At 46.0% G+C, this 15,549-nt stretch overlaps 1 protein-coding gene across 2 annotated transcripts in view; it reads right to left on the bottom strand.

The window, feature by feature from the left end:
* Nucleotides 1-15,549, bottom strand: part of PAPPA (pappalysin 1) — a 182,032-nt gene that overhangs the window by 70,296 nt on the left and 96,187 nt on the right. For both annotated transcript variants that reach the window (XM_027687758.1, XM_027687759.1), the window contains exon 10: nt 6,212-6,408. In XM_027687758.1, coding sequence (XP_027543559.1) covers nt 6,212-6,408 — 197 coding nt within the window. The remainder of the gene's footprint in view (nt 1-6,211; nt 6,409-15,549) is intronic.

The raw sequence follows: 15,549 nt of genomic DNA, 5'->3' as shown, positions 1-15,549 counted from the left end.
GAGGGGCAAGGGCCGAGGAGGGGGGTCTCCTTTCAGAGGAGTGCATGTTAATGAGCACCGCCGCTGTCGGGGGGTCCGGCTTCCCGGCTCGCTGGTGCCAGGGGGGGCCAAGCTCCTTTCTGTTCCCGCCTGGAATCTGGGTGGGTGGCTGGGTGTACAGCAGATATGATCATGAGTAGTGGTGATTTACTTCCCAAAGAAGCACATAATCCTTATTACTGTCCAAGACAATATTCCTTTCTTGCCTTTCTTCTTGCCTCTAGAAACAACAAATGGCATGGAATTCTGCTCTTGTTTCATTAGTGGTAAATCTCTCCCGGTTCTAGGAAGATGGGACCAATTTCCGGCACCTGAGGATTTTTGGTTTGACCTTCATCTCTGCAAAAGTCAGATTGAACCTCTCAGAGAGTACTGATGGTTGCTTTGCTCTCTGCATCATTCTTTGTTTCTTTTATCTATTTTCTCTACAGTACACAAAGGGAACACAGTGTACCAGCCCCTGGTACTCACTGTTCTGTTTCCCTTAGATGACTTGCATATGTGTTCTTGAAAAATTATTCTAAAAAGTAGGGGGGGGAGGGGGGAGTGGAAACTAAAAAAAAAAACATCCCTTGAGTGTTTGGCAAAATTGCTTGGAATCTCCTCTGACATCTCATTGTGTTCTCTCTGTCCTCCCCTTACACAGATGAGCCAGAGGCTACGACACCAGCCATGAGGTCTGAGCTTTACTACTGCCAGGAGCAGAGGAGCACTGGAAGACAGGGGGATGGAGGGGTGCAAGGGAGGGAATCCCTGTCTGTAACAGGCAGCCAGGTGATGGGCAGCATCCCCTTCCCTCCAGACAGCTCTGAATTGACTTTAAAGGTAATGCTCTTCCTCAGCCATCTGTCTACAATGAGTCTTTTTCAAGCCAACCTACCTAGAAATCCCATTTATCATTTTATTTAGCTTGAGAGACCTCCCCAGAACACTGAAAGCACTCCTGAGTCCCAGCACTGATGTTAGCACACATCTTTGTAGCATCCCTCACCTTGGTGTGGACCCTTCACAGGGACCCACTTCTCCAACGGGGCAGAGCAGCAAAGAAAACATGTGAATAAAGACCAGTGGAATTCCTTTGGCAGAAAGGTTGCAAAATCCAGCTTTCCCAGGAAGACAGGTGGGAAGCAAGTCATTAAAGCAAGGAGTTGGTGGGACAGTTTTTCAGTCCTTTGTGCTGGGAATGAACAGCCAAACTGTGCTAGGATAAAGACTGATTAATTCACAAATGGCATGATGTGAGGGGCTGACAGAGCTAAAATGCAGATTTACTGACCCCAAACCCCTTCTAGGTCTCTGCTCCCAGGCAGCAACTCTCATCAGGCCCTGAACAGTTTTATTTTTATCCAAGATATGAACATTTCCCTTTCAAGACATCCTGAACTTCCTGGTGCTGGAGAGGTTTAGGCTCAGTAATGCCCAGTGCCTGCAACATCTCTGAAGGATATTGAGGTCTAATCCTCAAACAGTAGCTTTACCTTTCTGTGCTCTGGTTTCCACCTCTATTAAACAGAAGAGAAACCAAGCAGTGTGGCTGTGATAAGGCTTAATTAATCACTATACACTGAAAAAATATGAAAAATATCATCACTTAATCCAAGGCAGGAGAATTCCAGCCTAAATTTGCCTGACAGTCAGAGCCAGGCCCGTGATGCAACTCTCCAGCCTTCAGGCAAAAACCCAAATTGGCTGGTCTGTAGTTTCCAGGGGAAATGAAGACAAAGTTTTGGACCCCTTGAACTAACTTTAGACTTGGAGACTCTGTAACCTAAGCTGAAGCCCTTTGGTGGATCAGCCAGTACTGGAAATGAGCTCACCCGTGTACAGCAGACCTACATTCCTCTTGCGACAGCCTGTGCACAGTGTCCAGTTCAACTTTTTCCAGAACTGGTCTCTGCTCACTCATGGTTCCTCCATTAATGGTTTTTCTTAGTGGGATTCTGCCCTCATCCTCCAGAGCTTAGTGGTTCAAAGCCTGGCTCGGCTATAAATAACAAAGACATTTGCAAAGCAAATCATCTTATTAAAAAAAGGGGATTTTTTCATCCCTCCAACCACAACAAAACTCTTACCGTTGAAGAGCAACAGGACTTGGCTGTGAATTGGGGAGTTCAAAAAGGGCCACTTGCAGAGCCGACAGACAGACACCCTCCCTCTTCTCAGCAAGATCACCCCAAAGGGAAGGAATGGCTTCTCCATTAAAAGTTGCAGGTTTCCTCTCTTCCCACTCCTGTTCAAGATTACTCTATTTGTTGGCTTTGCTCTATCTTCGGGGAATTATCTTCAGCTTTATATTTATTAGACAGAATAAAACTCCATGGCAGAGAACTTAATCATCTTTCTCTTCAATTTTCTTACGGTATTTTCTTACCACTCTTGGAGCCCTTGCTCTACCATGTTATTTCTTTTAGTATTCAGAATACTTTTGTGCTCCTTTCTTCTCCTTTTGTGGGCTATTCCAGACATACTGCAATTCTAGACATCTTTCTGCTGCTGGTGGAAGGTTTGTTGCAGTGAGTCTGGATGAGTGCAATTGTGGGAACTGTAATAGGGGCAGGAGGGGGCCTCTGTTTGTGGGAAAGATGTAATAAGAATCCTCTTCCACAACATCTTACTCCATAGAAGCCCCTGTGGGGTACCCAGAGGAGAACAGGGTGTGTTCTTTAGTCCGGGAATGAAAGCAAATCCCAGGATCTGTCTGTGCCCAGCAGCCTTGGGAAAGAGTCCCTCTTTGGTTAACTGTGCCTGAGCTGTGCAGCTTTTTCGTGGAAATCCAAGCTCAAACAATGACATGGGGAGAAAAAGATACTTTATATATATATATTTTATACATATGTATGGTTACTTGTTCTAAACAACTGCACAACTGGGAGGAAACACAACAAAAGACAGTTCCTGAGGAACTGGCCCTCTAAATTACCAACCCACAAACCAATTTCCAAGTCCTGAGCACACATTGCTGTGACAGGAGTAACAAGGTCAGGAATCAGATCCGATAGTCCCTTCCCATAAATCTCTATTGTGAAGGCCCAAAAGGAAACTGCAGATGAATCAGTTCTCCAAAAGCAGGAGTGCCACCAGCAAGAGGAAAGGAGAAATGGCATCTCCAGCATCCTGTGCTTCGTCTGCACCCACCTGCCTTTGCTCTGCACATCAGCACTGACGGTATTTCACACCCAAGGAGAGGCTCTTTACAAACTCCCACCAGAAGCAGTGGGAAAAAGAGTGGCTCAAGAGTGTGCAGAGCCCTTATTGCTGAATTCCTCCTGCACAACAGGTACTGAGCAGCATCTGCTTCCAGGTCTGCAGAGGATTCCAGATTGGAATCCAACTGCAAAAACGCCCTGCACTGGTGCTCACACTTCTGTGCTGGCACAATGTTGCTGAGTGGCCCTCTTTGGCTCTGAATATGATGCTGTCAGTACTGAGAATATTTCTTAATCAGCACTGAAGGGTGGCTGCCAGAAAAGTAGAAGTGGCTGTCCCTCAGTCTTGCTTCTGCAGAAAGGGCGATTGTTTAAAGGGGGGCTGTTTGACCTTTCCATTTTTCAAATCTGTATCTCTTTGCCAAGACTATGTCATTCTTTGTAAGCATTCTGTTGTTCTAAACAAATCAAATACTATGAGCTTTCTTTTTTATCTCCCTTAGTATGTTGCCATTCGGCAGCCCCACACTAACAAGTGATGGAAGATCCACCTCAAACTAATAACCCAGTGTGGGCATCTAAGGAAGAAACAACTGCAGAAATGGGCAATATCTTCACTGAACTAAGCAAACAGGTCACAGAAGCAACCCTACAATAACAGAAGACCCCAGTTTGTGCTCATCAACAATCCTCCAGCAGTAAATAAGCACACATAGGCAGATATTGCTGAGAGACCACAACAACCAACCTGCATTGCAAACCCCTCAGAAAAAGCCTTGACAAACGCCTTGTTTCTCATGCAGAGAAACAAGTGCTGAGATATCTAAGGATGAGAACCATTTTAAGAGAGCAGGCTAAAAATGTTTTAAAGCACCTTGAGAGCGCTGGGGCAATTATGAGAAATGGGGATGGCTAACAACAGGCAGCTTATGTATTCTGTATATTGCTGTGCACTGCACTCAAACATATCTTTCATGGCATTCCTGATGAGGAGCCAACACAAATACCACTCTGATTAATCAGGAAGCTACCCAGCAACAACATGAAAAGTTTGCACAAGACCAACAAGCACACAACCTACTCTGAAAGGTATCTGGGTGAGGAAAGGTGCTCCTTTCATCAATGCAGAAAACCCCTAAGGCTCAGTGCTTGTGCAGATAATGAAGCCAAACATGTTTACACACCAGTGATCATTACATGCAGTGATTAGAGGAGATCTTAGGTTAATTTTCATCTCCTCTAGCTAACAGACTGATGACCTGCTGCCCCACCTAACCCCTCTGGAGTGACAAGTCAGGTGCTTTCCCAAGCCAGCAAGGCTGTCTTCTTCCTGGGGAAAACAAAGACTTTCTCAACATATATGATTAAAAAGGTCAATGGGCCCCATGCACTCAAACTGGTGTAATGGGACCAGCTGAGCTAAAGCAAAAATTCCTTTTGCTGGAAGTAAATAGCCCACTGTTATCTCCCTGGGGGCCAGGCAATAACAGGAGGCATGTTCCCATTCACTCTGCCAGTGTGTGATATGTTAGTGCTCTGCCTATAAATACAACAGCTTTTTTTGCCTTTTTTTTTTTTTTAACTAGGCTGTGACAACTTCATCTCATCTGGGTACAACAAACATGCCCGAGTTGTGGCTACACAGCAGGGCTTTCTGTTGTGTGTGTGCGTGGTGGTGGTTTTTCCACCACAGGACCATATGTTACCTACTGAGTGGAGTGGCTGAGCTCCTACCAGTGCATCAGACAAAATCAGGGCAGCTCTCTGATGGAGTGGCTGGGGACGTGCCCAAAAAGCAGCACCTGAACTGGAGACACTGCTCTTTGGCCTGCACTGCAGCACAGGGAGCTCGAAGGAGAAAGAAGTTATGAAGGCACTGGTAGGGGTCCAGAGGAAAGTTCCCTTTACAGTGTGAAATAATAAATGAGACCGTGACAAAAAGGCAACACTGGGCTCGAGATTCTGTCTTGATACTACGCCAGCTAACCACGCTTTGAGCATTCAGAACTGACCTGGTCATTAATTTGTTACAGACTTGTGCAATGTGAACAAGGCCAATTCTCTTGCATAAAGATGTTTTCTCTTGCAAGCCAACTGGAAAAGCTTAGAGTTTACTATCCATGGAGAAATCTGCTTGACATATCTGTGACACGGCACTCCTCTCTGCACTGCCCACTCAAGACACCTCCTGGATAATCAGACTCTCAGAACAACTTTTCTGCATCCTACTAGAAGTGAACCTAAGTTGATTACCGTGATAAATGCTCTGTCTCTAGCAAGAGGCAATGGTGGGTGCTGAAGGAGGAATATATGAAGCAGCTCTTATATATGAAGTATCCTCTGTTGTCCTGTTGTATCCTCTAAAAACTAATAAGCAATGTGGGCTTTCTCAAGTCAGGTTGCATCTGGACTGTTGCATCTGCATCTTGTACAGCTCTGTTTTCCAGGCATTTATCCGAGGTCTTTTTGAACTCATTTGGATCTAATTCTCTCAGAGAGACAAAAGGTAAAGTTATGGTAACTGGAGCTATTTATGTTACAAAGGAGACATGGGAGAAGGGGGTTAAAGCTAATGAATGTCTTTGGGAATGGACGGGACCTTTTTCAGAATAGAACAATAGGGTGCTTTTATGAAACTGGGAGGCAGAAAACACAAAACTATTAAAAAAAAAAAGAACACACTTTTGTATTATTCAGCATTAGCCCTCAGAACTCATCGCCACAAGATCATACCCTGCAGACACTGTGGAGAGCCCGTCTGTCTTTTAGGTGATGATGGTTGGTTGAGGTGACTCCTACACAACTTATTGAATCAAGAAGGCCACAACTTGAGCCAGTTCTAGTTGGAGGGCTGGAACTGAATTTCGATTCATCACTGTAAATCAGGCTCAGAAAGAGGGAAACTGCTGTCAAGGGCCTTCCTTGGTGAAGGAGCACCCATGAATGCTGACTGCTGAGCTACACCCAAGAACACTCCTTGGTGGACTTCCCCTTCCAGGAGAAGAAAGGGAACGTGTTTTCCTTACCTGGGTGGCTGCTGGCTGACCGATGACCACCCATCCTGGGCACTGCTGGTCACTGTGATGCGAGACGGAGACGTTGGAAGCCCATTGATCGAGGAAGCCTTTGGGGGTGTAAACGCCACAGTCTTTGATGCTGGTCATCTGCTCAAATTCCTCACACACTCCATCACCATCGTGGAAATAGCACCTGCTGGGTTCATCTGCAGGGGAAAGCAGAGAAGGAGAATCACAAAGGGCTGGCTACACATATCTGTAGCGTAGTTGCCAGGATCTGATACCATCAGTGGTCTTGTATCTGCTGGATCAGGTCACTGGGAAGTGGGAGCACTGGTCACTTCCAGGCCATAGCAAGGTAATTGCAAAAAAGCCAAGCAACAATAGTCAACTTTTGTATTGGGTAATTCCCTCAAGATATTTCCTAATGTTAGGGGTTTTCTGCTTATTTTCATCTCTCTCCTTTTAAAAGGATGGAGGCAGAAGAAAGCAGAGATAGAAAATACATAGAGAGACGATGTGGGTGTTGGCATAATTCCACCAGCTTGGATGGAAAAACGCCAGCGGAGGGTTTGGTCTACAATGTTTCCCTTTTTGTTTTTTAAAGATATCTGCAAATAAACAACAACAGCAACCGTGACTGTAGGGATTGTGAAAACTGCCAAGCTCACAGTTGTAGTGACCAAAGGGCCAAACAGATCTGTTTATCCAAAGCAGATACACTATACGAAGTGTGAGAGGTAATCTTGCCACATATACACACAGCTTCAACCAACATGACTCAGATTTGACCTGAAAGGATCAAAAGCAGCAGGAGACTTTATTATCCTTGTCCATTTATTCTGTGGCTTCTCTAATGAGACTGCCAACAAAGATGCCAAATTTTTGAGGTTGTTTCTGTAACACTGGCCCATTAAAAACTGAACTGAGATCCATCTCCTCTTTTCAAACAGACTGCATAGCAATAATGACTTTCAGTTATTAGAGTACTCTGTGAAATGGAAACCTTTGACCTGTTGGTATCCTATTTTGTATTGTATTATCATTGCCAGTCCCCAGAGGTATCCAGTTCTGACAGCCTGTTGTATTTTTGTCTGGCAAATAAGCCTGTTGAAAAAAGGATAGGAAATTAGCCAGAGCTGCTAGCTGGGCTGATGGAAATGATCCCTAAGGAGAATCCTGTCAGTAGTATTGGACTATCTCGAGCTAGGTGTCAGAAAATCCGATGGCTGCTCAATTTTGAGCTACTTCTAAACTCCTAAATCCCCTGTTTATTTTTCCTCCTGCTTTACACAGTGAAATACCATCATGAGCCAAAAAAAATGGGTTTATTGCTATTCAATTATTTAATGACTTTCACTCCTTTTCCTCCTGTGCAATATTCCACATCTTTAAAGAGAGTGTGGCTTTGAAAGAAAAGAGAAGTCTATCAGGGAAGAATGTCATTATGGTTTCATTTCATCACAACCTCTGTGGACAACTTGTGTACGTGGATAAGTGCAGGGAACTGTGTGTTTGCTGGGCCAGAGCTCCGAGCTGGCAAAAAGGCGCCAGCACACGTCTGGAAATGTTTCAGCTGTATGAGTGCAGCCCTGTGCCTGAGCGAATATTCCCAGGGTGGCCAAACTTCCTGACCCTACATGTCACATCTTAAAATTTTCATTTGTCTGGGAAGACCTCGAAGAGCCCGGAGGAGGAGTGCTGGGGACAGTGTTCACAGACAAGAGATGACAATGGCTCCCCGGGGTGGCCGGGGGGATGTGCAGATGGGCCCTAAGGCAACTCAGCAGGGCTGGCCCCCTGGTCCTGCTGTCCTGCCTCCTCCCACAGCCTGAGTGCCCAACAGCTCTGAGACAGCAGGGCCCTGCTGCTGCTCATCTGATACCAACCCAGCTGGGAATGTGTGCTTGAACTGATCTGAGAGCACCAGTTAGGGTATCCTGTACACCTTGTACACCCCTGTAGCACACCTTGGCTCCCTGCAGGGCCTGTTGATGCTGGCACAGTGCTACACTAGCAGGGCTCATTCATCCCTGGGAGAGTTGTGCTCTGTGTCTGACCAGCTCAAGGAAGGGGCAGAGCAAGTGTGTCACTGTGATGGCCATGGAGGCAAACTCCTGGTTCCCTCACCTTGTCCTTCTGCCTCTCTCGTTCTGCTCCTCTCTCTGCAGAGCCGTATCAAGGCTCTGGGTCTCTGCTGTACCCAAGAACAGCAGGATAAACCTAAGTGGCTCACCCACCTCAGAGCACTGTGCCCCAGTTTGAGTTGAGAGCCTCAGCAGAAATCTCTGAGAAATATTCAGCCCTGGAAAGACTGTGGTCAGCAATCAGAATCCTCAAAAACAAATGCCAAAACTATGAAAATATGTATTTTTGGAAAAAGAGTTTCTTTGTAATTTTATGAAAAGAGGCTTATTTCTATAAAAAGGGGAAAAGAAAAAAAAAGAAAAGAAAGGAAAATACCGACCATGTTAAAAAGACCTGACCTTCAGCCTTTAAGCATATGCACAGTCAGTTATACACGTACAGTGAAACACCATCATCCTGCCACACACCCACACTGACAGAAGCACTGACACACAAACACTCGTACGCTCTCTTTACACATCCCTGACTCAGCCACCCCACTGTTGCAAACACATACCCAGAGAAACTCACAGCCTAATTTTAGGCACATGCATTTAGACAGTGTTTCCCGGCCTTCCCAGAGCACTGACTTATTTTCACAACAGGCACTGAAGTAAGCACAACATTTATATAGCAGCATACTCCTGCACTGGCTCCAAATGTTCCCTCCTAATGCGATGATAAACGTAATGGGCTTCTGATAAGATCATGTGTTTGGGATAAAAGAATACTCAAGACCCACTCCAACCCGATGACTTAATTCAAACTCACATGGATGGGAAGGCAGCCTTTGAATAGCTGTGATCCAGGCCAGTGTGTGATCCTAACAGAGGCTAATTTGTTCCTGATTATGCCTAAGACCCCAATAAATCTGTCTGCTCAGAGTCTGCAAAACCCGAGGGAGGAACCGAGCGCAGAGACTGGGATGTCTGAATTAAATGGAGGCTGCCTAAATGATTAACAAAGTCCTGCTGAACTGCACTGTCATGAGCCCTTGTGCTGTGCTGGCCCTGGAGAGCTGCCTCACCCTGTGCCGGCGGGATGACACCGCGCACAAAAGCTGAGAGATGAGGCACCCACTCGCCTTTGTGTGCTTTGAAAAATGGTGGGGGAAAGTGGCTTTACAACCCTAGTTTACTTTTAAGGAAGATCTGTAAGTCCTACTGTTGACACACCATTCAGCTTGCAGTGCTGGGCTTTGAGGGGAGCGTTGGTGAGAAGAGGGGAGGACCTTTCCTCCCTGTGAGCTTCCTAATTCTGAGTGATGGCAAAGAGGGGGATGTGATTAAATCCTTCCCAGACACGAGGGCATCAACCTTCAACAGCCAAATGTGATGCATCACTGGGTGGGTTGCCAAAAAGCAGCAGAGACTCTTCCTTCCACACGTGTTGAGCACCAGCTCTGACTCCGGATTCTTCCTGTGCTCTTGGATGCTTGGTAGGTTATGTGTTGGGTTTTACATTTTCATGATCAAAGTGAAGGACAACCAGATTGTTTCTTCCTACTATTGCCCTCACAAAATAAAAACTAACAGGTTTCTTCCCTTTCCTCAGTGGTGTGAATCCAGATCAGTTAAATCTGTAGAGTCCTACAGGTTCAAAGTTGGGGAGAGCAGTGTCAGGAGTGGAGTATTTCTAGGAAGCAGTAGCTGGAGATGATACAAAATGCCTTTTCTGTTCTCTTTTTGACAATATGAGCTAGTTTTTGTCTCCACAGTGGTCTACAGGCTCCCAAGACATGCTGAAGATCATATCAATGTGTTGGTCATGCATGACCTGCACCATGGACTATGTTCATCAACACCGTGGACTTCTCACTTCATATATGAATCTGATTTGAAGTAGGTAGGGAGGAAGGGAACATAAAGGAAATCTGATTTGTCCTCAAGGGAAAAAATGACTTAAAAAAATTAAAAATCAGTTGCCTGGAAATCCAGCTTAAATCTAGAACAGTGAAATGTCTGCAGGCACAGCACCTGGCAGCAGGAGAGAGCATCTCTGGGGGATTGACAACAGATGTTGCAGGATTCTCAGCTGAGCTCGGGGAACGTGTATTCATTCAGGCAGCCCAGGCTCCTTTTCCCTGGAAAAGTTCTTTCTGAAGGCACAAAAATGTTTGGGCCAAAACAACGTCCCTGTCTTGCCCTTGCTGTGGGACAAAGCAGTCTCCAGTTCAGCAAAGATTTCTGTGGTGTTTGGGAATCCCTGAAGGCTCTGTGGCAGCATCAACACGGAGATGGGGGATTTGTTGGAGAAACAGCTCGGCAAGACCTGGTTTGCTTACTCTTGCAGTCAGGCTTTAAGATCCAGAATGATCTTGGGGCTCTTGTGTGTTGCACCAGAAAATGATGCAAACTCCATCTCTCCTTGCTTCCTAAGCTGCCCCAGCACAGTGCAAGAGGCAGCCTTTTGTATTGAAATACAGACCTCTCCTCTGGGGTTCAGAAACGACAGGATGCTCAAGATAATGCAGAGGATTTAGGGAGCACTGGGAAGCACCTGCCAGAGCAGGTCTGGATGAGCAGGTAACTTGCCATCACTGTTACCTGTTTGAAGAGAAGCTGGAAAATCATCAGCAAAACGAATGAAGTCTGGTAGAGGCCAGGAAGCAAACATGTAGGATATAGACTTATCAGTGATAGGCAGCCTTTCACCTCATTAAAAAAAAAAAGAGAGATGAAGAGATCCAATTCATGGCACAGGGGATATCCTCCAACAAGGCTTTTAATGTCCAAGCAGGGTAGTCAAAGTTCTGGGGACAGACACTGGGGGCAGCTTCCTGTTTTCAGCTGGAACGCAGTGATTGGCATCGGCATAGTCTTCTTTTGTGCAATAACTACTATTTTTTTAAAAGGCCAGACAAAAAAAAAGGAGTATTTTTAAGCTCAGCTGTTTACTTAGGGATGTTTCCAACTATAACAAGCCTCATGCCACATAACTGTTTGTCCGGAAAAAAAAAAAAAAGAAGAGAAAGAAAGAAAAAAAGGGGGGGGGAAAATGCAGAAGCATTGTCTCAGAGTAACAAATTCTTGGAATAGAATGAGCTTCGCATTTTAACCCCTCCAAGGTCTGTCCAGAGGTGTGCAAGCCTTCAGACATGGTGAGGGCCAAACCCCAGGCTCACCAAAGTCAGCAACTTCTGCAGAAGCAGCGTTTTACCACCACGTCACTTTGTCGGCATCTCCAGCGCCGGTGTTTATGTTCACACAGATGAGGAGAAATGTATCCAGAGGTTTCTGTCACAAAGGGAGAAATAATTCCACTGCAGATCACATGAACCCGGCGGCTGAGTGACCGCAGAACCTGCTCCATTTATTTCTATGGGAGTTTCACCTTTGGCTTCAGTGGGAAGAGAGTGAATAACATGGCCTGCTTCCAGGATATCTGCTAATCTCTTCTTTAATATTGAAGAAGGCAGAGACAGAGATATTTCCTGCTACAGTAAAATATTCAAGAGTTATTTTCCTTCCTGGATGTCCTGATTTGAAGAGAGGAAAACCATTACACGGAGCTCGGGCAGACCTTTCCGAATGAAGTCGCATATCAATATAATTGTGACGTCTTCCTTCGATGAAATAAAACAGAAACCTTGGAAGCGAAGGCAGCGCGGGTGTCGCAATCCACTGCGGAACATCCAGGGGCCTCGCAGGAGGCTTTTTCCGTGGAATATGACAATGTGTCTGAGCATCTCCTGAAGGGAGCAGGCAGGCTTTGCGGAGTGTGGCTCCCTGGCAGTTCAGCTGCTTCATGGAAATACATTCCTGGGTGTGACAGGCTTGCTCTGTGTGGCGTGACTCGGCCCATCGGTATGAGCTCCGATATAGCGGTCGGGGCACCATAATTATGCAATTGATCTGCATGCTGCAGACAGATCCAGTTACAGCTCCCTCGCAGAGCCCAGCACTGAAATTTGATATTTCACCTCCAGGAACATGAGTGTCACTTAAGAGAAAGGATATTTCCTATTGCTGGAAGTGGTAGTAAGATCTTGTTTGTTCTGCAGCTGGCCAAGGTGGCCATCCCCAAGTCCAGGCAACCAGACGTGGCCAACAGGAGACAAGGTGACCGTCCCAACTCTGGGCAACCAGACGTGGCCAAGAGGAGCCAATGTGGCCATTCTTAAACCCACAGAATCACGGAATATGCCAAGTTGGAAGGGACTAACAATGATCATCGAGTCCAACCCTTAGCCCTGCACAGAACTGTCCCCAAGAGTCACACCATGTGCCTGACAGCATTGTCCAAACCCTCCTTGAGCTCTGGCAGCCTTGGTGCTGTGCCCACTGCCCTGGGGAGCCTGTTCAGTGCCCAACCACCCTCTGGGAGAAGAACCTTTTTCTAATATCGAACCTTAACCTCTCCTGAGACAACTTCAGGCCATTCCCCAGGGTTCTGTCACTGGTCACCACAAAGAACAGGAGCCAAGTTGGCCATTCCCAAGCCCAGGCAACCAGGGCATGTTGTAAGAGCACTACAACACACATTCTCTTTCCCCCTCACCTTGTTTCCCTCCCTGGATGATCAGATAAATCAGAAAAGTGATGCCAAGAGGATTTTGATACAATATAGATTTATCAGCTATACTTGGAGACTGTTAAACTGAAAAGGTTTCTGTCACAGAAGGGAGTAATGACTATGACCATGAGAAGGGTGGCCAGGGTGGCCCTTCTCAACACCTGACATGCTTGGGAGGCTGAGAAGGAGCCCAAGAGCAAAAACCCAGCGGTGCCATTCCCCAAGGAAAACAAACTGCTTGTTTGTGCATGTGGTTGGATGTTATTGCAAAGGAAGGTCTTGTGCTCAGCATCATCCTCTGAGCACAGCAAGTTGCTGTTGAGTCACAGAGGATGCTCTAAGGAAGGAATTATGACCAGACCCTCTGATCCACAGAGAGTAATGTGTGAGGGATGCAACAAACGCAGGAGTAATTCTGCTGCTGGGCTCTCATTGTAGCTGTGTCCTAAAAGCCAAAGCTGGATTGAGCTGGGCTGGAGTCACTGGCCTTGGGAAAAATGCAGGCAAATACCACTCCAGCCCACATTCTCCCCCACAAAAAAGCCCACATTCTCTTTTGTATTTTGCTGCCTGAGATGCCTGCTCTCTCTGCTCTGTGGCTCAGCTGAATCTCCTAGGATTGCACTATTAATGATGACAGTCTTGAAAATCACTTTAAGAGACTTTATGACTACTAACTTGCCAAAGGAGTGCTCAGACATTTTAGAACATGTAGCCACACTCCCGCGAGCTGCAGGAAACACTCAGCTTCAAAGTATTTGCCTTGAGCTGAAGGAGTCACACAAATATCATCTGAGTAAGCCTGCTAGTAAATTCATTACTATTTGCCATGAAATTCTGCTATAGAACCTCAGCTGCTTGAACAACAGCAACACTCTTTCCCAAGCTCCTTGGTCAATGCTTTCACCTTATTGATGCCCTGGGAGATGCTGAGTTTCTCTTGCAAGGTGGTTCAGTTTCTCCCATGCTGTTGTTCTACTGAAAGCCCTCGGCAGGGTCAGCCAAGGCCTATTTAATGCTCATGAAAGAAGGCAAAATCACCATTAGCTGCTGTGTGGGGCCACAGTTTCAGCAGCTAAAGCTGTGTTCCTATGCAATGGTATGAGGAAGGGAGGGGGAGAGGATGGGAGCGAGGCACCCGCTCTCAAAGCATGCCCACAATGAATATGGATGGTCATCCATCAATTTATTTAAAGCACATTACTCCTCTGTCAGAAAGGGAAAAAAGGAAAAAGAAAGAAAGGAAAGAAAAGACATATAAAATTAGGTTTGTGTCACTCATTTAACACTGCAATTTCCCCAGAGGATTATGCACCAAACAGAGATAGCAAGCTCATGAATATTAATCATTTCCCTGAATGCAATGCAGCCCGCCAAACAATAAGATTAGGGGAAAGTGCTATGCTTAATTTATGGATAATGGGAGAGGTAAAGGATAGAGCTCCCACAAAGGTAAGGCTCACAGCTGGAGGGAGAGGCCTCTGAGGAGGAGGAGGACAGATCCAGATTTGTAAGGTAGCAGACAAACATTTGAGGCCAAGCAGGAGCAAAAGAAAAGGTGTTTAAGGATCATTGTCAAATTAAAATCATACTTCTCCCTGCACAACCACTGGTGACTAATGCTTCAAGCATGCCAGAAACTAGTGGTAAATTCAAGAGCTAGATATATTTATTTTCTCTTTTCCTCTGCTCTATGCCTTTTCTTTGTATTTTACATCCCCGAGGCCCCGATCCAACACACCACGGAGACGTGTGTCTAACCTGAAACATTCCCGTTCTTCAGGGCAACCACTCACATGTGGAAGTCAGTGGAAGTGCTGCCCTGTTCAGCTGTAAAAAGGCTTTAGCCAAGAGTCCCTTATAAGCAAAGGAGATAAAGTGTAGCAATAATAACACCAATAAGATGCGACTGAAAACCCCATAAATTACCTGGCAAACTTAAAGGGAGATAGAAGTTCTGGAGCTACTTCCCAGCTGTGTTTCAATGTGTCTATCAGTCTTTACTCATCTCTTTTCATATTACTTTCTCTCCCCCTCCCTCCTTTTTTATTGATCTCTGCATCTTTTTTATTATATCCTTCTCTTTCTTCAGCCCTGGTGAGCTAAATCAATGCATAATGCACATCCCACTCCACAAAAGGAATGCAAATGAAAGCCGGGCTCTTTCTCAGCGTCCGCACATATATCTGGATGTGTGCGCGCACGATGTTGGTGTGTGGGAGTGCACGCCAAGGACAAGGTGCTCAGCTGTGCCTTAGACACCCATTTCTCACTGCTCCGCTGGGAACGGATCAAGAGCTAAGCCCTGGGTTCCCACAACTGCGAGTCATAACTCTTACAAATGGGGTCTGCTTTACACAGGTTGAACTTGGCTGAGATCCGCGGTAACCGCGAAAATCGGTTATCCCGGGAGTAATCAAGAGCAAGGTGAAAGAAAAGCAGCCGAGAGGTAGGAGAGGGGTGCATCAGTCACACGGACACCACTCAGAATCACCTGTCTCCTACAAATCAAAAGGCAAAGTGAAACTTCCCCCATGGGACCGAATTCTGTGCAGAGGGGATAAAATATGTAAAATCTGCCGTAGGAAACAAGAGGAGGGGGGGAAAGGTAGAGATGATAAATTTGAGGATGGGGAAGGACGAGTGCACTGCAGAACTTAAAAAAAAAAAGGAGTGCTGCCAGATGCTTCCATTAATTAATTAAT

Source organism: Neopelma chrysocephalum, unplaced genomic scaffold, assembly GCF_003984885.1.
Source record: "Neopelma chrysocephalum unplaced genomic scaffold, ASM398488v2 Primary Assembly neopelma1_74, whole genome shotgun sequence".
Taxonomy (NCBI): domain Eukaryota; kingdom Metazoa; phylum Chordata; class Aves; order Passeriformes; family Pipridae; genus Neopelma; species Neopelma chrysocephalum.
The sequence above is the reverse complement of the archived record's forward strand: the minus strand, read 5'-3'. Positions and strand labels throughout refer to the sequence as shown.